The sequence below is a fragment of the Phalacrocorax carbo genome, chromosome 2 (genome assembly GCF_963921805.1).
Source record: "Phalacrocorax carbo chromosome 2, bPhaCar2.1, whole genome shotgun sequence".
Classification (NCBI taxonomy): domain Eukaryota; kingdom Metazoa; phylum Chordata; class Aves; order Suliformes; family Phalacrocoracidae; genus Phalacrocorax; species Phalacrocorax carbo.
Window position 1 is genome coordinate 9,393,309 of NC_087514.1, and position 26,609 is coordinate 9,419,917.

At 44.3% G+C, this 26,609-nt stretch overlaps 1 protein-coding gene across 1 annotated transcript in view; it reads right to left on the reverse strand.

Annotated features, from left to right (window-relative positions):
- TG (thyroglobulin) overlaps positions 1–26,609 on the reverse strand; it is a 165,513-nt gene that overhangs the window by 124,857 nt on the left and 14,047 nt on the right. The window contains exons 9-19 of the mRNA XM_064441731.1: positions 25,444–26,508; positions 23,215–23,802; positions 21,720–21,962; positions 21,241–21,378; positions 20,609–20,686; positions 20,045–20,157; positions 19,231–19,342; positions 17,553–17,753; positions 13,414–13,623; positions 11,010–11,164; positions 10,365–10,521 (exon numbers count right to left, since the gene is read on the reverse strand). Of these exons, the coding sequence (XP_064297801.1) occupies positions 10,365–10,521; positions 11,010–11,164; positions 13,414–13,623; positions 17,553–17,753; positions 19,231–19,342; positions 20,045–20,157; positions 20,609–20,686; positions 21,241–21,378; positions 21,720–21,962; positions 23,215–23,802; positions 25,444–26,508 (3,060 nt within the window). The remainder of the gene's footprint in view (positions 1–10,364; positions 10,522–11,009; positions 11,165–13,413; positions 13,624–17,552; positions 17,754–19,230; positions 19,343–20,044; positions 20,158–20,608; positions 20,687–21,240; positions 21,379–21,719; positions 21,963–23,214; positions 23,803–25,443; positions 26,509–26,609) is intronic.

Here is a 26,609-nt window from a genome sequence, read left to right on the forward strand (position 1 = left end):
TGCGCTGCAGCCCAAGGGTGGCTTCTCAGTTGTGTGAGGAGAGAATTTCACAGCCAGGTACGAGGCTCCAGCGACGCAGCGCTGCCCTCCTGCCCGTGCTGAATGGATCGCAGACATACGGTGCTTCCTCTGAAAGATCATCTTAGACCTTTGTCATGGTTTCAGCTGCAATAGAGTTAATTTTCTTCACTCTAGCTGGTATAGTGCTGTGCTTTGAAATTAGCATGGAAAAAAACCTGTTGAGATAACACACAGATGTTTAGGCTGTTGCTGGGCAGCGCTGATACTAGTCAAGGACATGTCTAGCTTCCCATGCTCTGCTGGGTGCACAAGAAGCCGGGAGGGGAGGGGGCACAGCTAAGAGAGTGGATTCAAACTGACCAAAGGGATATTCCATATCATGTAACGTCATGCCCAGTATGCTACCTGGGAGGGGCTGGCCGGGGGAGGGGGGGAGCAATCGCGGCTCGGGGACGGGCAGCGTCGGTCGGCGGGTGGTGAGCGGTTGTATCGTTCGTGTTTCTGCGTTTTTGTTCCCTGTTTTCCCTTTCCTCCCTTTTCCCTTTTATTATATTAACCTTACTGTCATTATTATCATAATCATTTATCATCATTATTCTATTGTAGTTATTAAACTGTGCTTATCTCAACCCACAAGTTCTTTTGCTCGTCCGATTCTCTTCCCCATCCCACAGGGGTGGGGGGGGGGGTGAGCGAGCGGCTGCGTGGTGTTCAGGTGCCAGCTGAGGCTGAACCACGACAGTCTATTTTTGGCGCCCAACGTGGGGCGAGAAGGGTTTGAGATAATAACAGTTGCTGGTCACAGCATTGATTAATCTGCTCGCAGTATTAGCTTGTCCAGTCTTTACCATGCTGATTGTAAAGTACATGTTAAAACTTGCTGTTGGTTCTGTCAGCTGGCTGTGCTCTGCAGTGATTAGAGATATTTTGCCTAGGAGACTTGTTATTAAAACACTGGCCTTGACTGTTATCAGTTATTTAGGTTTTGCATGGAAGCCGTTACTGTACTACAGCTACCACCTCATGGAGGCAATTAGCAATTATACCTCCTCCTCTGAGGAGTTTTTTATGGAGGAAATACAGAATGGCACCGTAGCTAATATCTTATGTAATGTCTCCTCCCTCCTTACAACAACTTTTCAGTATCTTGAACATCCTTGTGTAGTTAAGATACATCTGTTGATATTGCTTTGGCAAGTGGTATCAGATCTGTCTAAGGTTAGTAAGCAAGTTAAGAATATAATCCAGAGATCTGTCCCAAGGCTTGATAGCTATGCGTGGCAGGGTATGTGGGAAAGTATGGGCAAATGCCTAAGACGGTGGGCACCCCCCATGGTGTGGGACTTCACCCCTGAACAAGTGCAGAATCCTGAAAAATTAGTAGAACATTTGGAGGAAATATGTTGTCACCCTGGCAATTCCAGAGACATACAGATCACTGCCATGTGCTGGGGTCTGGCTTATGCCTATCGAGCCCTATTTAACACTATTCAGTACCCCCAAGGGAAAGAGAAAGGAACTACTCCGACCCCCGTGACAAGTACTGCGGCCACCCAAACCCTCACGACAGACACTGCAGCTACTCCAACCCCAGCGACAAGCACTGCGGCCACCCAAACCGCCGTGACAGAGACTGCAGTTACTCCAACCCCGGTGATGAGCACTGTGGCCACCCAACCTGCCGCGACAGAGACTGCAGCTACTCCAACCCCGGTGATGAGCACGGCGGCCACCCAACCCGCCGCAACAGAGAATGCAGTTACTCCAACCCCGGTGACGAGCACGGCGGCCACCCAACCCGTTGCGACAGATACTGCAGCTGCTCCAACCCCGGTGATGAGCACGGCGGCCACCCAACCCATTGCAACAGATACTGCAGCTGCTCCAACCCCGGTGATGAGCACGGCGGCCACTCAAACCCCCACGACAGGCACTGCAGCTACTCAAACCCCAGTGCCAAGCGTTGCAGCTGAACCAGAGGACCAACCTGTGCCAGTATCAGTCGCCCCTATACGCAAGAAGAAATCATGGAAGAGAAAGTCAACTCGTTTAGAAAGAGATTACGATGAACCAGGGCCATCACGAGAAGAGGAGGAGGAGGAGGAACCATGTGTACAAGAAACGGAAACTACCCGATCTCTATCCTTGAGTGAGTTGCGGGATATACGGAAAGATTTCGGGCGTCATTCAGGTGAGCACGTTATCACCTGGCTGCTCCGATGCTGGGATAATGGGGCCAGTAGTTTGGAATTAGAGGGGAAGGAAGCCAAACAACTGGGATCCCTCTCTAGGGAAGGGGGCATTGATAAAGCAATTGGAAAAGGAACACAAGCCCTCAGCCTCTGGAGGCGGCTCCTGGCCGCGGTGAGAGAGAGGTATCCCTTCAAAGAAGATATTGTATTTCGCCTAGGAAAATGGACGACCATGGAGAAAGGCGTTCAGCATCTAAGGGAATTAGCCGTGCTTGAGGTGGTTTATGGTGACCTGGACGATCAACGGTCCTCCAAAGATCCAGATGAAGCCGAGTGCACACGACCCATGTGGCGGAAGTTTGTACGGAGCGCACCATCCTCGTATGCAAACTCATTGGCAGTGATGTCCTGGAAAGATGACGAGACACCAACGGTGGCTGAGTTGATTGATAGACTCCGGGAATATGAAGCGAATCTCTCTTCCTCGCTCGTCTCTGCTGTTGAGAAACTGTCCCGAGAGTTCCAGCAACTCAAAGAAGATATGTCCTACTCCCCACCAGTACGGACCAGTATCTCAGCCATTAGGAGTAATCGTCCCTTGGCTCAAGAGAAGGGATACACACGACGGGGCACCCTATGGTTTTACCTGCGTGATCACGGAGAGGACATGAAGAAGTGGGATGGAAAACCTACCTCAGCCTTAGAGGCACGGGTACGTGAGCTGCAAGGGAGAACAATTACTCAGGGAAGTTTCTCCAGGAGAGCTGCTGCCCCAGTTTCCCGTAAGCAATTCTCTAGGCAGAGGAGCAGAAGTGCTGATGGCCTGACTGATCTTAACAGAGACACCCGTGATTCATATCTACCGGAAGTGAGTGATGAATACTATGATCAGGACTAGGGGGGCCCTGCCTCCAGCCAGGTGGAGGAAAGGGATAACCGGGTTTACTGGACTGTGTGGATCCGATGGCCTGGCACATCTGACCCACAGGAATATAGAGCTTTAGTGGACACCGGTGCACAGTGTACCTTAATGCCATCAAACTATATAGGGGCGGAACCCATCAGCATTGCTGGAGTGACAGGGGGATCCCAAGAGCTAACTGTATTGGAGGCCGAAGTGAGCCTAACTGGCAATGAGTGGCAGAAGCACCCCATTGTGACTGGCCCCGAGGCTCCGTGCATCCTTGGCATAGACTATCTCAGGAGAGGGTATTTCAAGGACCCAAAAGGTTACAAGTGGGCTTTTGGTGTAGCTGCCTTGGAGACGGCGGAAATTAAACAGCTGTCTACTTTGCCTGGCCTCTCGAAGGACCCTTCTGTGGTGGGGTTGCTGAAGGTCAAAGAACAACAGGTGCCGATCGCCACCACAACAGTGCACCGACGGCAATATCGCACCAACAGAGACTCTCTGATCCCTATCCACGGGCTCATTCGTCGACTGGAGAGCCAGGGAGTCATCAGTAAAACCCACTCACCCTTTAACAGTCCCATATGGCCAGTCCGGAAGTCTAATGGAGAGTGGAGGCTAACGGTAGACTATCGTGGCCTGAATGAAGTCACTCCACCGTTGAGTGCTGCTGTGCCAGACATGCTAGAACTTCAATATGAACTGGAGTCCAAGGCAGCCAAGTGGTATGCCACAATCGATATCGCTAATGCATTCTTCTCAATCCCTCTGGCAGCAGAGTGCAGGCCACAGTTTGCTTTTACTTGGAGGGGGGTCCAGTACACCTGGAATCGACTGCCCCAGGGGTGGAAACACAGCCCTACCATTTGCCATGGACTGATCCATAATGCTTTGGAACAAGGTGGAGCTCCCGAACACCTACAATACATTGATGACATCATCGTGTGGGGCAATACAGCAGAAGAAGTTTTTGAGAAAGGGAAGGAAATAGTTCAAATCCTCCTGAAAGCTGGTTTCGCCATAAAACAAAGTAAAGTTAAGGGACCTGCACGAGAAATCCAGTTCTTAGGAATCAAATGGCAAGATGGTCGTCGTCAGATCCCCATGGATGTGATCAACAAAATAACAGCCATGTCTCCACCAACCAGCAAAAAGGAAACACAAGCTTTCTTGGGCGTTGTGGGTTTTTGGAGAATGCATATTCCACACTACAGCCTGATCGTAAGCCCCCTCCATCAAGTGACCCGGAAAAAGAATGATTTCAAATGGGGCCCTGAACAACAACAAGCCTTTGAACAGATTAAACGGGAAATAGTTCATGCAGTAGCTCTTGGGCCAGTCCGGGCAGGACAAGATATTAAAAATGTGCTCTACACCGCAGCCGGGGAGAATGGCCCTACCTGGAGCCTCTGGCAGAAAGCACCAGGGGAGACCCGAGGTCGACCCCTAGGGTTTTGGAGTCGGGGATACAGAGGGTCCGAAGCCCGCTATACTCCAACTGAAAAAGAGATATTGGCAGCATATGAAGGGGTTCGAGCTGCTTCAGAAGTGGTTGGTACTGAAGCACAGTTGCTCCTGGCACCCCGACTGCCAGTGCTGGGCTGGATGTTCAAAGGAAATGTCCCCTCTACACACCATGCAACTGATGCTACGTGGAGTAAATGGGTTGCACTGATCACCCAGCGGGCTCGAGTAGGAAACCCCAGTCGCCCAGGAATCTTGGAAGTGATTATGGACTGGCCAGAAGGCAAAGATTTTGGAATATCACCAGAGGAGGAGGTGGCACGTGCTGAAGAAGCCCCACTGTATAACACACTGCCAGAAGATGAGAAGCAATATGCCCTGTTTACTGATGGGTCCTGTCGCCTTGTGGGAAAGCACCGGAGATGGAAGGCTGCTGTATGGAGTCCTACACGACAAGTAGCAGAAACTGCTGAAGGAGAAGGTGAATCGAGCCAGTTTGCAGAAGTAAAGGCCATCCAGCTGGCCTTAGACATCGCTGAACGGGAAAAGTGGCCAGTGCTCTATCTCTATACTGATTCCTGGATGGTGGCAAATGCCCTGTGGGGCTGGCTACAGCAGTGGAAGCAAAGCAACTGGCAGCGCAGAGGCAAACCCATCTGGGCTGCCGCACTGTGGCAAGATATTGCTGCCCGGGTAGAGAACCTGGTTGTAAAGGTACGGCATGTGGATGCTCACGTCCCCAAGAGTCGGGCCACTGAAGAACATCGAAACAACCAGCAGGTGGATCAGGCTGCCAAGATTGAAGTGGCTGAGGTGGATCTGGACTGGCAGCATAAGGGTGAACTATTTCTAGCTCGGTGGGCCCATGACACCTCAGGCCATCAAGGGAGAGATGCAACATACAGGTGGGCTCGTGATCGAGGGGTGGACTTGACCATGGACGTTATTGCGCAGGTTATCCACGAATGTGAAACATGTGCTGCAATCAAGCAAGCGAAGCGGGTAAAGCCTCTGTGGTATGGGGGACGATGGCTGAAATATAAATATGGGGAGGCCTGGCAAATTGACTATATCACACTCCCACAGACCCGCCAAGGCAAGCGCCATGTTCTCACCATGGTAGAAGCAACCACTGGCTGGCTGGAAACATATCCTGTCCCCCACGCCACTGCCCGGAACACTATCCTGGGTCTCGAAAAACAAGTCCTGTGGCGACATGGCACCCCAGAGAGAATTGAGTCAGATAATGGGACTCATTTCCGAAACAACCTTATAGACACCTGGGCCAAAGAGCACGGCATTGAGTGGGTGTATCACATCCCCTATCACGCACCAGCCTCTGGGAAAATCGAAAGATACAATGGACTATTAAAGATGACACTGAGAGCAATGGGGGGTGGAACATTTAAACACTGGGATACACATTTAGCAAAAGCCACCTGGTTAGTCAACACAAGGGGATCTGCCAGGCGAGCTGGCCCGGCCCAATCAGAATCCTTACGTACTGTGGAAGGGGATAGAGTCCCTGTAGTGCACATAAAAAATATGCTGGGCAAGACAGTCTGGGTTATTCCTGCTTCCAGCAGAGGCAAACCCACTCGTGGGATTGCGTTTGCTCGAGGACCTGGGTGCACTTGGTGGGTGATGCGGGAGGATGGAGGAGTTCGGTGTGTACCCCAGGGGGATTTAATTCTGGGTGAAAACAGCCAATGAACTGAATAATATGCTGTTAATTGTAATATGATGTTGTATGTCATCACTACTATGGTTGCATCAGTGGACTGTTATCATGGTGGGAATCTCCCAATTAATGATAATAGCAAATGAACTTTCAATGGAACCGAGCAAAGTGCAGCAGTGAGAGAACACGAACTACCAGTGCAGCGGTGATGGAACAAGGACTGACATGCAACAACCTGACCCCACGCACACCGCCGCACCGAAGGACCCTTACAAGAGATGAAATCCAAAGTCATGGACTAAATGAACTCAATGGACATTTTACAGGCATTCTACAGGGGTGTTCCATAAACTAGTGGAATGATAAATGAAAATCTGTATATATATATTGTTAAAGGGTAAGAAGATGGATAAGGATTATTGAAGTTGTACTGAATAGTATGGGACCTGAGCATGATGTCAATGATATGGAATAAGGGGTGGATACTGTCATGGTTTCAGCTGCAATAGAGTTAATTTTCTTCACTCTAGCTGGTATAGTGCTGTGCTTTGAAATTAGCATGGAAAAAAACCTGTTGAGATAACACACAGATGTTTAGGCTGTTGCTGGGCAGCGCTGATACTAGTCAAGGACATGTCTAGCTTCCCATGCTCTGCTGGGTGCACAAGAAGCCGGGAGGGGAGGGGGCACAGCTAAGAGAGTGGATTCAAACTGACCAAAGGGATATTCCATATCATGTAACGTCATGCCCAGTATGCTACCTGGGAGGGGCTGGCCGGGGGAGGGGGGGAGCAATCGCGGCTCGGGGACGGGCAGCGTCGGTCGGCGGGTGGTGAGCGGTTGTATCGTTCGTGTTTCTGCGTTTTTGTTCCCTGTTTTCCCTTTCCTCCCTTTTCCCTTTTATTATATTAACCTTACTGTCATTATTATCATAATCATTTATCATCATTATTCTATTGTAGTTATTAAACTGTGCTTATCTCAACCCACAAGTTCTTTTGCTCGTCCGATTCTCTTCCCCATCCCACAGGGGTGGGGGGGGGGGTGAGCGAGCGGCTGCGTGGTGTTCAGGTGCCAGCTGAGGCTGAACCACGACAACCTTTAACACTGAAAATGTAGGTGCCTCCTCTTCCTCAGTGCTGGTCCATAGCTGATTGTTTCCCCCTTTACAGAGGAGGGGCACAAGGTTTTTACACTTACAGACCAAAGTCAATGGACCTCGCATTAAAGCTGACAGCTGCGTCCTCATATTCTCAATGCTCCGTTTCCTCCAGCTTTGAGCAACCTATCCTTCTGCTGCACTGACACATACTATAATCAACAAAATAGCACTTAGTTTTGTTCAACCCCCGGCCAAAATGATACTTAGCTTGCGAGGAAGTAATTGAAGTTCACCACATAACCAACAACACTTTGCAAATGTTTTGCCAGAAATTGTCTCATAATTGAAAGCAGGAATAAGCAGATTAGCCTCTTATTCAAGCAAATATCTGTCCAAATTGTCTACCGACTAGCTGTAGCAGAATTAAAAATAACCTTGAAATGACAGCGGGAGGGAATTCACATGTAGAAAAGAAAAAAACAAACCAGTAAGAATCCACTTAGGTCTGTTGAATTTCTTTTAGTCTAAAATGTTCCCCTGTGTTGAAAATTTCCCAACGCTGTCTCTGAACACGGCCCTCCCTATGACTACACTATGTATCCGTGCATATGTAGCGTCCTTTACTTTCAGAGTATATAAGCAAGTGTTTAACTGTAATATACATGTTCATGCGCTGCAAATAGAGAGGTACATCCTGTAACTTCTCAACAGAGGACAATTCAGCGCCTGCCAGACATGCCAGCCACAGACCTGCTGGTAATGTCTGACACGAGCTGCCTTGGTTCAGCCCTTCCAGCACAGCTGCCCAGCTTGGGGCCACACTTCCCTGCTGGTCCAAGATGGTCTTCCCAGGACGTTCAGCATGCTCTGAAGCATGGCAGATACAATAGTGCTTCCCTGGTTTTGCTCTTGTTTTGCTGCACAGTTTTGGCATTTCAACACACTACTCATCTCATACTCGGTTAGATTTACTGGAAGTTCTTACTAAGCATTTCTCCAGAGCCTGGTACACCTTTAAGGAGCTGGACTTCTAGGGGGACAACACATCTTTTCACATAAAGAAATAGCCTCCAAATAGTTGCATCCTGTGTTGTGCAGTGGGAAGAAGTCTGATTTACAGTTTGCCCCTGTTGAATGAAACACTAATTTTAATGTGAGAGGGATCATACCATTACCCAGAGTTTATATTGGCCAATGACAAAAGAGAAAGGGAAAAAAGTAAATTTGTTCTTTTTTTTTTCTTTAAGGAAAATACAGAGCACAAAAACACAGCTTAAAATATCAGTTGTGTAGAGCAGGGATTTATTTCCTCCAATCTCACTGATGGGAACTGTTTACTCTATGTTCATCCACCAAAAGCTCATTTTTATAGTTATTAGTATTTTTACATGTTGAACAATAAAAAAGAGAAGTTGCTGCAGGTGTTCCTTGCTATTTTAGAGCTGAGGCCTAAGCTACAAAGCCAAATGGCATAAGATCCTTCAGGAAGGGATTTTGCACAGCCTCGGAATTTAATACGTGAAAATATCTGCAAGAAAAAAGTAATGGAGCATTCATGTGTGATTTCGGGTTAAGGCTCTTCTTTGGGAACATATGCATGCTGCCCTTCTGATTAGTAGTTTTTTTCTCAGCTACTTCAAGAGCAAGACTTCTCATTTACTCATAAACAAGCTAGGAAAAGAACAAAGCTATTTTAGTAATGTAGATTTTCAAATCAGAGAGCCAATTTGCTCACTCTGTGTAAAAACACCAGAAAATACCTCAAACAGAATGACCCAAAGCTGCCTTAGAAGGTAATGGAAGTTGATGGTGCCAAGAGGATACAGAGAGCAGGTTCCCCGTTGTCTGATCTCCCCAGACTAGACTCCTACTGCCTCTTCTGAAATCATACAGCCATTCCCTGAGAAGCAGTTTTAGTATTAGGGAAAATTATAGTGTGGAGAGGGTCAAAAATGTAATGTCCTCAAAGCAGAACATCTTTAAAAGTGAAGTTTACTATAAAACCAAACACGTTTACTTTGATCCACCTTCTGCAAACTGCTTGAATATTCATGTTTCCCTTATAATCTGGAGCAACAGAGTAGATATAAACTGTATATATATATGCTATATAAATGTATATAGACTGTAAAGCCAAGAACCACACAACCACTGCAGCTGCTGTCTGCGTCCTGAAGGCTTTTGAACCCAGTTCTGATCAGGCAAAAACTGCTGGAGGGCACACCTCTCCAAGTCCCATAGTTAGAGGGAAGGACACGTACAGGCAGAGTTATTTATATTTAGTGCTGAGAACACCATTGCAAAGCAGTGCAACTGGAGAAAAGCTGGCACAGAGGGCATTTGAACTTAGGATATGTCTTTTACATCTTTTCTTTTAAAGAGAAACACTGACTGCTTTGAAAGAAATTCCTTACACCATCCCTAACTCACTTGGAAATGGCAGCAAGGATCTGCCAGTCAGTGGTCTCTGCATTATTGCTCAAGGACTCTGAGGTAAGGTTCATTCTTTAGTGCAAAAGGTAATATAATAAATAGGAAAACAAAAGGAAAAGGAAAAAAGTAAATTAAAAAATAAAAACCTTGGAAGAAATTAGTTATATTTTTGGCAATGTGTGAATTGTGTTTCTCTGAGTCCAACCCAAAAAGGAACACAGTCTCTTCCACCACTGAGGACCTGCCCACTGGAGATTAACACCTGCAACAGTTCAGCTCATGCCTGATAAAGTAATTTTCAATCTTAGTTAAAGAAGCTGGGAGAGGCAGTCCTATCTCAAAGGAACATTCAATTATAGCTCTTTTCCACTGTGCAGTCACAGCCTGAAAAGATAAAAGTATCAACACAAAAAGCTCAAAACCACGACTCCAGCATTATAAAGACTTTCCGTGAGCCTTTATACTACCTCGTTAGTGCCTCCTAAGAGCAGACACAGGGAAGCAAAACAATTAAAAGCAAAGCAGGCTTAATTCACAGGAATATCAGAGGAAAAAGAACCTTACCAATATCATGTAAGTCAGGGAGAGAAGCTGCCGGGATGTTTTCCAGCTCAGTCCTCCATGTGACGTTCACCCCCAGGCGGTCCGCGCTCAGGCATTCGACATAGACAGTGGAATCATCACAGACAGAAACCGAGCCAGTATTTCCAAATGCATTTACCTTGAATTCAAAATCAAATTAAACCATGGTTAGTTAACCCAAGAACCTTCTAGTTCCAGCCTTTCCCTATTCAATCGCATTGTCCTAGGTTCAAAGGCAACATTTTCAAAGAGCCTGTAAAAATAGAAGTGGAAGTAGATAAGGATAATTTTAGCAGATCATTTACTCATTACAAACTAGGCAAAGCTTTCTCTCCCATGAAAAGATATTTTCACTAAATATTGGACTGATGTGATATGACTCCTATGGCTACAGTTAAGCTGACTGGCTGATGTGGGGTCAGGGAGACTAATCATCTTATTTTCCCAGCCATCCATATAAGAGTGCTGCCAATCTTGACAGTTTTCATGGCATTTTCTGCTCTTCCACCTCTCTCAAACAAGCAAAGTTCTACTTTGTGTCTCACCTTATTTTTTTTTAATGCAAAAAAACCCCAACCACCAAACAAAAAAAAAAAAACCACCAACAACAGAGAATAAGGAAATTACCTGGAGGTGACATAAACCACGAGCCTTCAACTCATCTAAAATAAATATCTGGAATGCCTGGAGTAATCCAGAGTAGTCAGAACTACATGTCTTCTCAGGAGGCAGTAGTAGCTGAAAGTGTGTTTGAGCTTGGACCGTCTGAAGTAATTGGAGCTCTAAAAATAATAAGAAGGGGCATTTAGTAACCTCACTATTTAATGTGGAAACTCACTTTCAAAGTTGCTTTGAGAAAAGACAACATTGATTTGGCATTTTGATCTTGCATCAATAGCAACTCCCCATTTCTAGTTGAAAGCAGTAGAGTTGTCCATAGCAAATAATAAGCAGCAAGAGACATGCTTGATAAATATATATGTAGTGCATTAGCCAGGTGGTACAGTGATATAATAATGAAGAGATACTTTACATCAGAGCACTAACTTACAGAAGGACAAGGAACAATCTGGATCATTAATGATGATTTTTTTTTATAAGCCTTGGCAGATAGGAATTTCCGGAGAACTAGATGAAAGCTGATGTTACACCAATACTTAGAAAAGAAACAGGAAGACAGGAATTATCGACCTGTCAACCTCTGCTTCTCTCAGACACAGTCATGAAAGAACAACTATTAAAAAAAGAATTAAATGCTTAAAGCAATTAATACTCATTTAAATGGGCTTTCAGAAAGCTAGCTCGTCAAGCTAACTAGGAATCAAGTTTTAGGAGAGAATAAATTTGATTGTATAATAATGGCACTGATGTGGACACCTACGATGGCCTTCCAATTTTTTGATAGCAAAAAAAAGTGATGCAAATCACACAAATCAATGAGAAACCTGTGAGTTCGTCAGTCACAAAACAAAAATCTATTTAGCCAGTTTTTAGCCAGAATAAAAAAGGTGCCAATTTCTTGTCTCCACTGGAGTTAAGCTGATCCCAGGCTTCATGGAGGGTTTGTTACCTCAGATCCAGCACAGCAGTGATGTTGTCATGCCACCTCCAAGGGGAGCTGGCTCTTATCCCACCAGCCTGGAGGAGCAGCAGAGCTCTCCCTCATTCACCCCCTTTACAGACCCTCATTGTACCCCATAAAATTGTCACTGCTGGAGAACAATTCTGTCCCTCGCTCCCAAAACCGGAGAGAGCATGGGAAAGCCTGAAGAGCATCCAAGAATGGTGGGAGGGACTAGAGGACACAAAAGCTTGCTTCTTCCTGCAAGGCACAAAGCCCTCTATCTGTCGAGTTTATCAGAGAGTAGTTAAGAGCTGACTTAACCACAGCCTCTAAGTGTACACATAAGGAACAGGCAATAAGACGTTTAAGAATGTGGGTAATTATCCACTGAAACAAATTACAAAGTGTTGTGGCGAATCCTCCATTATCATGAAGTGTATTCAATCACCTTCAGATGGGTTGGGAATTTTTTCTCTTTGCTGAAAACCGTGCTCTATTTCAAACATGAATCACCGTGGGAAGTCCTTAGCCTGCATTAAACAGCAGCTTGTATCAGATTGCCACGCACTCCACTCTGGCCTTACAAACAGTTATTCAACTGTGATCAGGCAAACAAGAGAGTTACTTCATAAAATGCTACAAAAACCTAGAAAACACGATTACAGGCAGACAAAAGTCTCAGTCTGAAATTTAAAGTTTAAAATAATTTACATTTGGAATAGAGGACCTGGTGTATGAATGGAAATGTGTTAATACAGGGGTTTTCAGAATGGCTTTAACCCATTCTGGAGATGAAGAGTAGCAGCAAACTTAGCATCAGGATCTGCATTTCTTGAAGTTCAGCACTGCTACAAATTGCCATTTTGATCAGAATGTATCTCTATTTGAAATAATTGAAAAGGCCAACATTAATATCCGATTACATGAGCTCTCAGACAACTGATTCTTCCAAGATTTAAGTGCCATTTTTTTCCTGAAAGAAAAAATGGTTTGAAAAATACCTCAAGTCAGCCAACAAAGACAACAATAATCCCAAAGAACAGACTGCTGCGAAAAGATGCAGAAGTAACAGTGGCTTGGTTATGCAAATAAACAGGAAAGTTCTGCCAAATTCAAACATCTGGTGCTCATCTGTTCTTCCAGGACTAAGTGGTTCCATCAGAATCACTTCACGGTGCCAGCATCTTTTAACTTGCAAAGAAAAATCTGCATACAGATTGAATAACTATTTATAGCTATATTATCCCAGAAAAGGGGGACTCTTTCTGGCATCGGAGCTAGCCAAGAGACAGAGACGAAAATGGCAGAAGACGGGACTAATCTACTGCACCTTAATTTAGCAACTCCCATATAGCAGTTTTGTCCTGTTATTGTCATTCACACAACAGCTTCATGATGAAAGTGCATTTTTGTACGTCTGTTGACATTGCCCTGTGCCCTTCCCAACCCACAGCGGTACAGACATACTCTGGCAGGCCTGATGGAGCGGGGCAGCCGAGACCCATCGGCGCTGTTGCACATCACACTGAAACGACGTGCTGGAAGAGGCGCTGTGGAAGCCCTGGCGACACACCAGCCAGCACTGCTGAACGCTTGACGCTTGCCCAGAAATGTTTTCACAAAATACAGCTCCGTTGAGAACAGATGAGGCACCGAATGGCAGAGCACACTGTGGACCTTTAGGCACATGGGAAAGGGGTTAGATTAGCAACATACTACGAAGCACTTCTAGTAAAGAGTCTGCAAAACCCTCGTATCAACAGAGAAAACCTAGACAGCACCCTGTGCATTTCCCACTCAGCTTGGATCTGGTTTGACATCAGCATAGTTCAGTTTACTAAAGCTGGTTAAAAGACATATATTGACTTTTATGGGTAATACATTGGGTCCAGAAAGCTACATGCATAGTTTCTAAGAACAGGCAAGTTTAAAACAATCATGAACAAGTTTGAGCAGGAAATGAGAAGGAGGTTTCTAACCATCAGCAGAAGAAACCTTTACAAAAGATATCCAGTGGAAATAGGCAGGGACAAAAAAGAAATCTCAGTTCCCTTTAGAGTGAAGTTTGAAATCTTTAAGATCCGAAACTCATTATTGTGGCGTCTTCAGCAGCACCAGGGTGTTTCTGGTGACTTAGCAGGTCCTTAACAGTAGTGTACAGCTTTGGAGTTGGAGCACAAAGTTTACCCTGTCAACTCACTCTGCATCAATACAGTGATTTCAACCCTGCTAGCCCACTGTAACAGACTGTTATACCAGGCTAACTACAATGATAATTAATGTCTTCTAATCAGTACAAACCAATTTCTTCACTCAATATTAGCCAAATCCCAGCCCAGTTACTGAATATATCTAGTAATAACAAAACACTTCTGAGTTCTAGAGCTGTAAAACATAGGGAAACCCCCCAACTTCCTCACTTAGGAATAAATATAAGGAAAAAGATGTTTTTATATTGTACAATTCACTTGCTTGGTGTATGTACAGATCATTTTCCAAACACTAATGCTCAGGTCAGACCCAGCCTCCCTAGGCACCAGAGGAAGGCAAACACTGCTGACGGCTCAGGTCTGAACAGCCTCTCTCCCCCCTTCTGATGGAGGTACGGAGATTAATTCCTTAACTTAGCAGCCACTTCAGTTAAAGCTTAAAACACTGCAGGAGGAATCTGGGATCCAGCGTGCACAGTACATCTTTGTTTTCCAACCCTGAGCATTTCAGTGCTGAAATAAAAGGCTTTCATATCTTTCTCCCTGAATTGCCAAATGCATTTTTTCCAAGCTTATTTTATAGCATCTTTTCTGCAGTAACTCTGTAAATGGGGCCAATACATTCCTCCCCTTCACTCATTGACTCTGTAGCCAGTCTCTTTTTCAGTAAAGGTGGAAACCTGGCATCCTTGTTTAACAAACTTTTAATAAATCTCCCAAGACTTTAGGACCAAAAGACATCACTGTAAAAGAGATAGTAATACTTATCCTGACCAATATAAACAACATCCACCATTATGTGTAAATTATATTAATATCTATTAATGCAAAGTATATAAAAATCACTATGTCTCTTTATTGCTCTAACACATTTCTATATCCAGCAAGTCTAATCCAGTCTCAGCCTTATGCTGCTACAGTCTTTTATTGTCTGTTCCAGTGAGAGCTGGTATGTAAACTAGAAAAATAACTAGCCCCCAAAACATAAGTGATGGATGGTTTCCTGGTGTGGTTCACAGGTTTTAGTTCACAATCAGTAATTTGCCCATTTATGCTTTTACAGATGTCATCTCATTTACTAGCATTATCAAGCCTGCATCATTTTGTCATTCTTCTATTTCTGCCCCAATTTCTTGGTCCTGTAAGAGTTAATCAGAATCCAACTGAATATTGACACTTCTTTCATAAGTGTTTCTAAAGATTTCTATAAGGAAATTACTGTCTCCAAGACCTTCTCTGGAAGCCTTTCTTTCCTCTATCTCCACTCAGAGCTGTGGAAAGTGGGCATGAGGACGGGAGAGGTGTGAGGACTGCTAGGTTACTTGGCATCATCTCTCCAGGACATGTCAGTTAGATTCTACTTCTGATGGAAATGATTAAGCTAATAAAAACCTCATTGCACGCACTGGGCACTGTGAAGTTATTCCTTGCTGTTTACAGCTGTCTGTTCTGATGTTGGAGGAGAAGTTTATCATATTTTCCCACCACAAAAGCTTCTTTTGCTGATAGACGGGATCTCCAAGACAGTGAGACAGTACTCCCTTCCCTTTTTTCTGAACAATTATTAGTAGTTCCCAGGACTAGAGGTATAAGGCTGGAGACTGAGGGGAAAATAACTTTTGCTTCTTTATTCTTATACAATAACTGAGTTGTTTAACAAGAAAAAGTTCCATTGCTATTTCAAAATCCAGGAAAATCATTAAAGATTATTTCAATGGTTTTTCAATGCAGAAAATAACAAATATCTTTCAGTAAAGCCAGGTTTCCACTATATTTTCAAAGCAGTTCTCTCTTTCAGCTCAGTCTTTTAAAAAAGAAAGGTGATTCATCACTCAGTTAGTTCCCTCTAGGAAAGTACAGCATTACAGGGTCCCAAGAAACACGCAAAAGATGTGCACGCAAAATGTAAAATTGTCTTAGGGGCATATCTCGGGGTGCACCTACACCCTCCTTAGCACATATTCCATAAATTCCCCTGGAATTTAGGGGGAAACCTAGAAAATGAGCTTTCCTGGAAAGAAGGAGATATCAAGGACTTAACAACTAGTTCTGACTTTTTTTCTGGCCTACTAGAAATGCTTCCACTTTCCCCTGTTCAGCTTCAGAGTCTACGGGAAAGTCAATCTGTACTGCTGTGTGCCAGGTGTCACGCTGAGTTCCTCCAGCTGGTCCAAACAAAATAAATATCACAGAGCTCCATGTCCCACAGGGGTACTACCCCATAACCTGAAAGCAGGGATGGCAGCAGCACTGTGCTTGTTAGACTGATCAGCTCTGCTTCTCTGCGGAGCTAGAAACCTGCACTGGGCGGCTGCACCACCTTAGCTCTGGAGCTCCTCTCTTCAGAGCTCACTTGGGCATTTCCACACAACACCACACCGCATGCAGCAGATACAACCCTGGGGTCTCCCGGTGGCTTCTCATAAAATCCCATCTGCATAGCTCTCTGTCGGTACAAGAGAGTTCTAAGAAAATGATGGTGGTGGTGGTTTCCAAGTTGGCCGAGGAGTTATCTAATTGACTAAAATGCCTTACAGCCGGTTGGGCTGACACAATCAGGTATTGCTCTTTATATAGCGGAATCACAAAAGGAAACTGAAGGAATTTCCTGTCATGTGGTCTTGTTTTCCTAAATATACCAACAGCTCTCATTTCAGAAACCCAAAGGGCGATGGAAACAGTAATGTCCTGCAGGCACTAGTTGAAGGTTTTCTTTTTACATCTCTAGTTTCCACTAATCATTACACTTTGGAGCATAGCCTTGTAGAAAGTTTAATTTGTTTTTCTTCACTTCAGTGATGGGGAGATGTATAAAGGCCACTGCAAATTAAATTTGTCCAAACATCTCCCATTTGGGCATCTCACTGGAAACCATGAGTGAATTCCACTGGTTTGCAGCTCTGGTCATGCAGGAAATACTCTGTGAATATGTAGCGTTTTGGCACATCCTTTTCACAACGCTGGTCACAAGCCAAGAGTAGGAATGGCAGAAGCATACATTTTTCAAATTTTATTTTAGTCAGTTGAATGGCTTTTAATCCCAGAGCCAGCTCAGACTGGAACAGGTTCAAGTTTGCAGCAAGCTGTTCAGATTTACTTTTTAGCAAAGTTTAATAGCTCAACTGCTTTGATTTAACCAGTTTTATGAATAAAAGTCAAAGATCCATTCCCTTCTCCTTTCCCCCCTGACAAAGCACTTGAAGAAAACTGGACGTTGTGCCCAGATAGGCCTGAAATCTGCTGTAACACGAAGATAACCATACCTCTTGAGCAAAAATCTTTGTAAAGACCTGAACAAAGAAGCTTAAATACAACTAAATACTGGAAAGTTAGGATCTGGGTCAAGTTCCAGACCTGGGCTTGCTCAGAAGCAATGTGCCTCAAGCAGGAACTCACTTGCACATGCAGGTTTTCCTCCGCTTACTCGTGTCCCTGGCACCTCTTCTCCATTGTCAAAGACACACCAGCAGCTCTCTGGGTCCTGGCTGCACTGCACGGGTGAGAAAGTCCCGTTGCCCCCTTCACACTGCGGGATGTAGCCTTTGCCAGCTTCTCGTAAACGAGTTTTGGACTTCAGCATATTACAGAAACTAGGACCTTTAAAGAAAGAAATCCATTGCAAGAAACAGAGCAGAAGACAACAAACTGATCATCTGCAGAAATGAACTATACTAATGTACAGAATTGTCCTAAACAGCAGTGCTTTCGGCCTCTTTTGTATAAGGAAGAAAGGCAAGTAGCGATGAAACCATAAATAAATCATTATAGAAACAAGAAATTTTACTTCCACTAGGGAAAAATGCGCTTTTTTCTGGAGATCAAACCGCAGTTTATATGGGTTTGCATCAATAAAATAACAGAAAAAATACTGATATTTATTTTATATTAACGTATTTTTTTTCCATAAATTTTAATTTTTTAAAAAAAAGTAATTTTTCAACAAAATTTTTTGAGCAAAATCACTTTAAGTGTAAAAATACAATTATTTACATTATAAAATAGTCAAAATGTCCCCATTTAATACCTTCAAAGCTGGAAAAAAACAACCATGGAACAGCAATGTTCATGGTCTCCCACAAACAAACCAAACTGGGAACATGAGTATGAGGAACCACCCCCTGACAGGAAGATCTAAACAGTTCAGCCCAAACTTGAGACAAAAATGTTTTTTACTAATTTTGTTAACCTGCTTGTAAACCTCTTTAACAAACCATTACACAACTAATTCCTCAGTGAACATGCAGTTACTTATCCAGATCAGACCTGGTGCAGGTTGTCATGGACTTCTAGCATTAGCCCATATATCAGCCCAAAAGAAAGCAGACTGGCTGCGTCAGATGAAAATACTAACTCACTATCCTCTCCTGAGTAATTATCTACCCTGTTACAGATGTTATGGGAGAAGGTTTCCCTGAAGCCAGCAGGTTCTCCCAAATTCTCTATGGGACATGGCAAGCAGAAAAATCACTAGCTAAAGAAATGAAGAAATAAGCACAGTGGAACAGTGGGCTCTTGGGCTGCCTGCACTGCTCAGGAGAGCAGAGCCAATGCATGGGCTCCAGTAGGGCATCCCAACCCTTACGAGCAGAGATTCTTCAACTTTTTGGATCAACCATCTCCTATGAGACCTCAACAGTTCTCTATCGTTATTTGAGGACAATACAAAGGTATTGTAGACCTAATTGCATTCCATGGAGCAGTTGTGGACCATGTAAAATGGACTCACTGACTGCACGTGGCTCAGTTCCCACAGTTCAGGATTCACTGCCTTAGAAAACTCATCCACAATACCAAAGAGTTTTCTGTGGCTGTCAGAAGTGGAAGGTAAAGCAATACAGAGAAGCCTGTTCATCAGTTTGTCTAGACTGGTTTATTTCTGGTGTTATGAAAGTAAAGGATAACTAGTTTCAGCTACCCGTTCAGTGTTGACGTGCCTGTATGTACCATATCACTGAGAAGTTAAACTGTAAGCCCCTATGTTTCACAGCCACAATTCTGAAAAGGAAAGTACATATGCTGCACAGTATGAGGCATTGCCACTAGTGTCACAGGCCGTGGGTAAGGCAATACTCACACTCAGGATTGCCATCCAAATCTGTGCTGCCACGCTGAAATACTTCTCCTGATAAAGGATCTACACACCAAATATCTGTGTCAGATCTCTGTAGCACAGCGTATTCTCCTGTCTACAAAGAATCAGTTACATGTCATTGCAGGGCAATGCATATTAATACCAACACATCACAATCCATACCCCAAAGGTTGGTTAAAATATTTGATTATATTTACATTTGTCCATTAATACAACACATTGAAAAGAAACACAAAATATTAAAATAGAGTCTACCTAATTTAATACACAGACCAGGCCTCGAGAGAAGCAGTATGCAGACTGAAAGCCCATTGAGGTAAAGTTCTGGTATAATCTTGGTTTGAAATATCTGTTCCTTGCCCATCTCAGGGCTCTATCCTGCTCACTGTCATGTTTTGAGAGCATCATGGACCCTATTTTGGGATACCTGCACCCAACTCCCTCCCATCCTGACATTCTCTCACAGCTCAGGAAGAAAGAGCCCCCCAGATAGCAGTCAATTAAGTTGTGCCTTTTAAGCATAGCCCTGCAAAAGGACTAGGCAGAGCCACCCCTTAGGAGGGCAGCATTGGCACGGGCAGAGCTTCCTAATCCCAGTCTTCATCTCAAAACTATTTAAATTCTGCCTTTTGGGGCAACACCTGCTGCTTGTTTTGTCTTACCCTTTTCTTTCAGGTTAATAGGAATGCACAAGGGATGCTTAAGGAGCATAGACTGAAACCGTACAGGCCTTTGGCATGGTGTAAGCAAAACCAGGGAGGTTTTGTTTCTTCCTCCCGCACTTATATTAAATCACCTCAAGACAGTGGGGGATGAACAGATCAGCTGTAGAGGCATCCAGCTTTGAACCACTCTGTCTCCAGCTGGAGATTAAAGCATTGGTTCGAGATCGCTGACATGATGTCTGGCCTGTAAGAGGGAGAATATACATTCATGTTCAAATAAAATCAAGTTCTCAGACCTGTGCTAGAGAAGGGCCTACATCCCCAGCTCCTTCACACATCTCCCTTAGGCTCTGCTACAGCCTCAGGATGGGAACTCCCAACTGGTGTTTGATAACCACAAAATCACAGGACAGTTGAGGTTGAAAGGGACTTCTGGAGACATCTGGTTGGACATCTTGCCTAACCCCCCCTGCTCAAGCAGGGCCATCAACAGTAGAGGGACCATTCTCAAATCATGCAAGCCAAAATCACACAGTGAAATTAAATGAACTAGCAAAACAAGCATAAAACTCCTTCTTTTCTTGCAATGGTTAGAAACAAACCTTGCTTCATGCGTATCATACTAGAATTTTCAATAAATATTAAAATTTGTAAGAACAGGTTAAGTCAAATATTAGGGAAAAAAAACAACTAACATTTGGGAAGTTCTGCCGAGCGTGAGACCAAGGAATCCATGACATAACGTCCTCTCTCATCCACGCACCAGCAATGACCTGGCCAGGGAAGAAAAGCAGCTTTATTTTAGATGCTGTGCTGCAGTATGCTTTGCTGCATACTGGGAAGCAGCTCTGTACAAAGTGGTCAATAAATCTAAGTCACAGTTAACTCTGTTACCCAGAGATAAGTAGACCACACCTGCGAGCAGTGGTGAGAATGGAAATACAGCAGCTCTGGTGAGACTGTTCCGTTGCAGCCCGACCCTGCAGTGTATCATCTACTCCCAGCAGTTTGGTGCCATCCACAAACTTGCTGAGAGTGCACTCCATCTCATCGTCCTGCTCATTAATGAAGGCGTTAAGCAGTACCAGCCCCTGAACTGACCCGCAAGGAACACTACTAGCAGTGAGCAAGTGAACATCGACTGATTTTTGAGCCCAAATGAGCTGCCACTTGAGTCCCTCACTCCAGTCAATCTTCCACTCATCTTGCAGACCACTTCACCTCTCCCCAGCCTGGCTACAAGAATAGAGGTTTTCCGTCTTTTGATTAGAATTCTGCTTAGCTTTTCTTTGTTCAGACAGCCCAGAGTATCTTAGCAATTGTTCACCTGTGCTCTGGTAGCACTGAGTTGGCTCCCAGTTTCCCAGGCCATCACACTGTGGGATGTAAGGGAGAAATCCCAGCTGCGCTGCTTCCCCAGCAGAACGTTTTGAGGTAAAGTGACTCCGCCAGTAGAAGTGCAAGACTGTAAAAGATAAGTAAAAGATAGCTATTAGTGGCCAATACAACATATTTTAAATGCATGTTTGTACACCTGAATGTTCCCCGTACTTTAGAAGGTAAATTAATAAATGCTGCAAGTACATAAAGGCTGGTAAGTGTCCAGATCTTATACATGCATTGTGCCATGCATACATGTAAGACAACTAAAATCAGCTTGTGCGTTGGCAGGTAAATAACACTGATTAATTACACCTGCTAAGTTGCATCTGTTTTTTCAGCAAAGTTGAATTCGACCTAGACTACTCTTGCACAGGTCCTGGGCATGAATCCATTTAATTAAGCTCTCATTTCTCTTTCACCTACCTGACCGTGCAGCCAGCTGGAGAGCATAGTCACTGCCCGATAACAGCTTCTCAGAGACCACTGCCTCTGTCTCGTAGGGCCGCGCAGATCGCAGGAGGTCACTGTCTGTGAGCTGTATTCCCTTTGCCATCAAGAAGCTTTCCCCAAAAGGGAAGTGGGAACTTTTTGATGCTAGGATGAGCTGCTCTGCCTCCTCCATAAATTTCATGGCTTCCTGCTTAACACCTTCACACATACCAGGACCTGTAGAACCAGAGGGTATTTTAATGCCTTTCATGTAAACCCAAAAAAAGATTTGCATGTGAAAACTAGCTGGTGTTTTAATTAGCATCTTCTCTTTCCTCCTGCACTTGCTTGGTTTTGAATCGCTTAATGAAGCAAGCAAACAAGACTTGTCAATGCTTAGCTGTATAATCACATGAGTCCAAGAGTACCAGGAATCACCCAAACATTCCCCAAGTCTTGGCCCAAAGCCTTGATAATTTTAAGTTACTTCCTCATCATTGGTTACAAATGGAGTTATAGGTCTCTACAGAACTGTCCCTCAGCCACTGTCATAAAAAATTGGATAATCAGAAAAGAGAGTGAGAAAGGAAACTGAGGGTATCTCACTTGGGTCCGGAGTGGCAGCTGACACTTGACCTGTCCTCTCCCTACATCTACTGACCTAGATATGGCAGTTCAACACACTGAACCAGCTCAGTGAAAGCTGCTCTGCTAAAATAACTCCCTGCTAATCTGCTTTGTCCCCTTTATTCCCCATTTGCCCACAGGACTGTCATCTCCAGCAGTCCTTGCCCATTTGGAAGTTACCATTCATTGGCCTGTCTCTTCCTCCCAGCTTGAAAATTACCATGTGATGAGAATGGTTTTAGCAACTACATTTATAATGTAGGTCATCTGCTGAAGTAACCCCAAAGAGGGCCCAGCAGCTTTGGTGGAGATGCCTAAACAGAGGGCTTACCAACTTCACTGCTGGTCTCACTCTTCTCCTAGTGACTTCTAGGGGATACCTGTTACTCTTGATTTCATAGTAGGAAACAGTAAAGAAAATTCCTATTGCCTCATTTTAAGGTATTCTTGAAAGTCATTTACATCACAGTGTAATCTTGAATTTTCCACAGGACTCTTCACACATTGTTTCTAACTTCAAAGTGTTCTTTGCTGTCTGGCAAAGGCAAAAGCAGTTTATCTTCTGCAAAAGAGTTATCGGTTATCTTCTGCAAAAGCACTGTAAGTCCAATTTCCAAATTGTAAAATCTGCACAAACTTGATATGGAACTTCAGTCCTCCTTATTCCCAAAGCTGAGACACCAGTTATTTACCAAAAATGAGTTACCCCACATCTGGTGGCTAGCAACAATGGCAGTATTGATGATCTTTCCAACAAGTCATTGTCTCCTACCTCACAGCACTTGAAAGGACTTTTGTCTTGTGGCATGAAAGCAAAGACCAGAAACACTGCTACTTGTGTGCCAGAAATTCGGTTACTTACATGCTGGGACCTGGTTCACTTCTGCCTTTGTTCCTTGCAGCTCTTCTCCTTTGCTATCAACACACCAACAGTTACGAAGTTCAAAGTGGCTTAATGGAGTGCTGAAATCAGTATATGGTCCTGGGTAATAGGTCAGCTGCTCATTCAGGAGCTGCCAGAATGTATATGGATCCAGTAAAATGTTCTCAGATGTATAGGTCACGTTTCCTTCCAGCACTTCAGGTGGGAGATCAGTGAAGGACGAATATATGGTAAATGCTGGGAAGACATTCTGGTGCCCAGCCTCATACAAAGCTTTAATAAAAGCTGAAAAGCCTTTGGAAGACACCTCTTTATATCCAGTTATGATGTTAAGTAGATTAGCAACGGGCAGGGTTTTGCCTTCATTGTTCTCTGCAATCCACCTTTGATACCACTCAAAGGCTTGCTCAGAAGGTCCACTGCACTGCACCTGCCTCCAGGCTCCGTCAGCATCGCACTGCGGGAGGTAAATGCTGGAGGGCTGAGACAGAGCACTTGGATCTGACAACAGGAGTTTCACAGCCTTTAGAAACTCCTGACCAGCTGTTACTTGGCAAGAACTTGGGCCTGGGGGAAAGAAAAACGTGCATAGCATGTCTTATGAATGTACTGAAGATATACAATGCTCCCTAACCCCCTACTACTATAAACACCATTACTAAAACTTGGTCACTTATCTTAACACTAACAACAACATTTCTGGGCTGTTATTAAGAGAGCTGTTGTTATTAAACTCCCATGCTGAACCGGGGTAAGATTTCCAAAAGTACGCAAGCACTGAAAGATGCATATAGATATGACTTTTTTTAAATATTTGAGCACTTCAGGTGCCTGTAGTTCTTCCTGGGGGGGACAGGTGCTTGATGCCACTAAATGCCTTCCTGAATCTGTTCATACCAACTAGGTATTTTCAGATACACTTGAAAATCTGGCAGCTAATTCTTATTCCGCCAATCCCTTCAAAAGCAACCATCTGAATAGTAGCATAACACTGATTTTATTTCCCCTTGGACCTAACCAGAATTTTCAGATTCTGTTGTCCTCTCTTCCTATTATCTACTGAATATTGCTGCTGAATATAAAACCCTTCAAAATCGTGGAGTGAGCTAGTTTTGGAAGACTTTTCTGCCATCTCCTGAGCCAAATTTCATTTTGCCACCAAGCAGCAATACAAACAGCAAAACAGAGGAGCTCATCTCCTTTTGAGCACCAGAGAATTATGAACCTGTTTATTTTTGACTGCGCTACATATGGGTTGCTAGATATAAATCCTCTACCCATTCAGATCACTGTGATAAATTCCCCACTATTTCTGCAAATTGCTATTCAAAGGAGCTCCTTCACTCTGTACCACTATCATCTGCTGGATACTCTGCTATTCCTTCCAAAATGAGAAGCAGGCTCTTCCCTTGGTCTGTCCTCCCTGTAGATGTGCCATTTTCAGTTCACAGACATTTGAAAGACAAACCCCCCTAGCCTATGTCCTTCCTTCTTCCTTTTATTACATTGCTAGAAGAGCAGAAGGGGCAGTTCATAGTCTATAAGCAAGTTGCAGTGCCAAACTGATATCCAAGAAGCCATTTGTGACTCAGTTTTCTGGCCTGTGGGACCGTCATGAGAAACCTATTAGACTTTGAATTCCTCTCCTGTGTTTGGACTCCTGTGACATCCTACCAAGTTGAGGATATATTCTTGAGCTAAAAGACTGAATGAGGTTCATGGTTTAAGGCACTGAAGCTGTTCAGTTCTCAGGACAAGGATGAGCCAGTGACCATGCCCAGGTGAGTTGGTTCTGGAAGTAAAGGAACCTTTTCACCTGGCATGGTTTACATTCAGTAACACACATGCCCCAGGTCTCACGGGAATCATGGATGTTATATACTCTAGCTACACACTTAAGTAGAGGCAGATGCCAATGACATGCTCACTAACAAGTCAAGACCTCAGGCTCCTCTGTTTTGAGTGTGCCTACCCTAATCCACTGAAAGAAGAGAGGACCATCCTTGAGACTTAGGATAGGAAGGTTTGCATACAATGTATTTCCCACCATTCCCCTGCAACTGTAAGGCTGACTTGCTTTCCTATTAGGGGACAATATTGTCTGTATACATCATCTGTACATTTACAGATAAAATCAGATATAAAGAAAGAATCACAAAATTCCAACACAGTATGAGGCATCTTTAAATTCCAGTCCCTAAGACTTACACTGCATCGGCTTTCCAGCTTTTCCCCTTATTCCTGGAATAGTCTTGCCATTCAAATCAACACAGAAGCAGTTTGTCCCATAACACTGCAGTGGCAGAAAGTCTCCATTCTCGGTACAAGAGGGAATAAAAAGATCTGATCCTGCAGGCAGGCTTTGCTTCAAGATTTGCAGGTTTCTCCTTTGCTTCTCACAATCAGTGGGACACCTTGGATGTCTCCCTTGAACTCTTGAGCCTGGAACTTCCTTACCTGAAGTGTCCAAACACCAGCACTCTCCTGCATAGCATTGAACTTCCTCATACCTCCCCTCCTTGGTGCATGTTGGAACAAACAGGTCCCTTGGCTCCTCACCACAGTCTTCGGATCCCAATGCTAGTTTCACCACTTCACCTAAATCTTCAGCAATGCTTTTGGGGACAGAAATCACTTGTTGAAGAAAAGTGAAGAACTCTGGTAGTTCCAGAACAGAGGAAAGGAATTTCATTATATTCTGATTGTCCTGTAGTGTCACAGTCCGCCCAAAGCTGCCTACAAGAGGTTTACTCAAAATGGAGCCCCCCTTCGATACCGCCAGTGAGAATGCCTCAGCTGACTCCAGACGGGCTTGGCTGTTATCCCTCTCTGCCGCATCCTCCTGAGGGAAAAACTGGCCAATGCTGTGTTTCCCACTAGTGCCAAGTGCCCCTGTGAAGTTAAACTGGATCAAATTCTTCAAGAACCTTCCTCCAAAGAGGTTTTCTTGGAAACGCTTTGGATTGGCAGTAAATTGTAGTGCCACTTCAGCCAGTTCCCTCGATGGGAACATCCCTGTGATGGCTTCACTGAGGGTGGTTGCTAGCCCAGGAATCTGGCTGACATACGGACTTTGTGCAACTGGGGATGACAATCCAGAGTCCAGAAACAGCTCCTTGAAGGAGCGAGGGCAGGGTCTTGAGAAGCCAGCTATTTTTTCCGACTGCATATCTGGCATGGAAAACAAGTTGGGCTGACTGAAGTACCCAGCAGGGCCATAAAAGATCCTTGACAAGGCCCGGCGTCTCTCAGAAATGCACACTTGCTCTTCACCTAGACAAAAATAAAAAAAAAAAAAAATCAAATTTTTGAAACTTCCAAAACATGTACCTCTGTGGCTGTCTTTCAAGCAGTCTTGACAGAAACGATATACA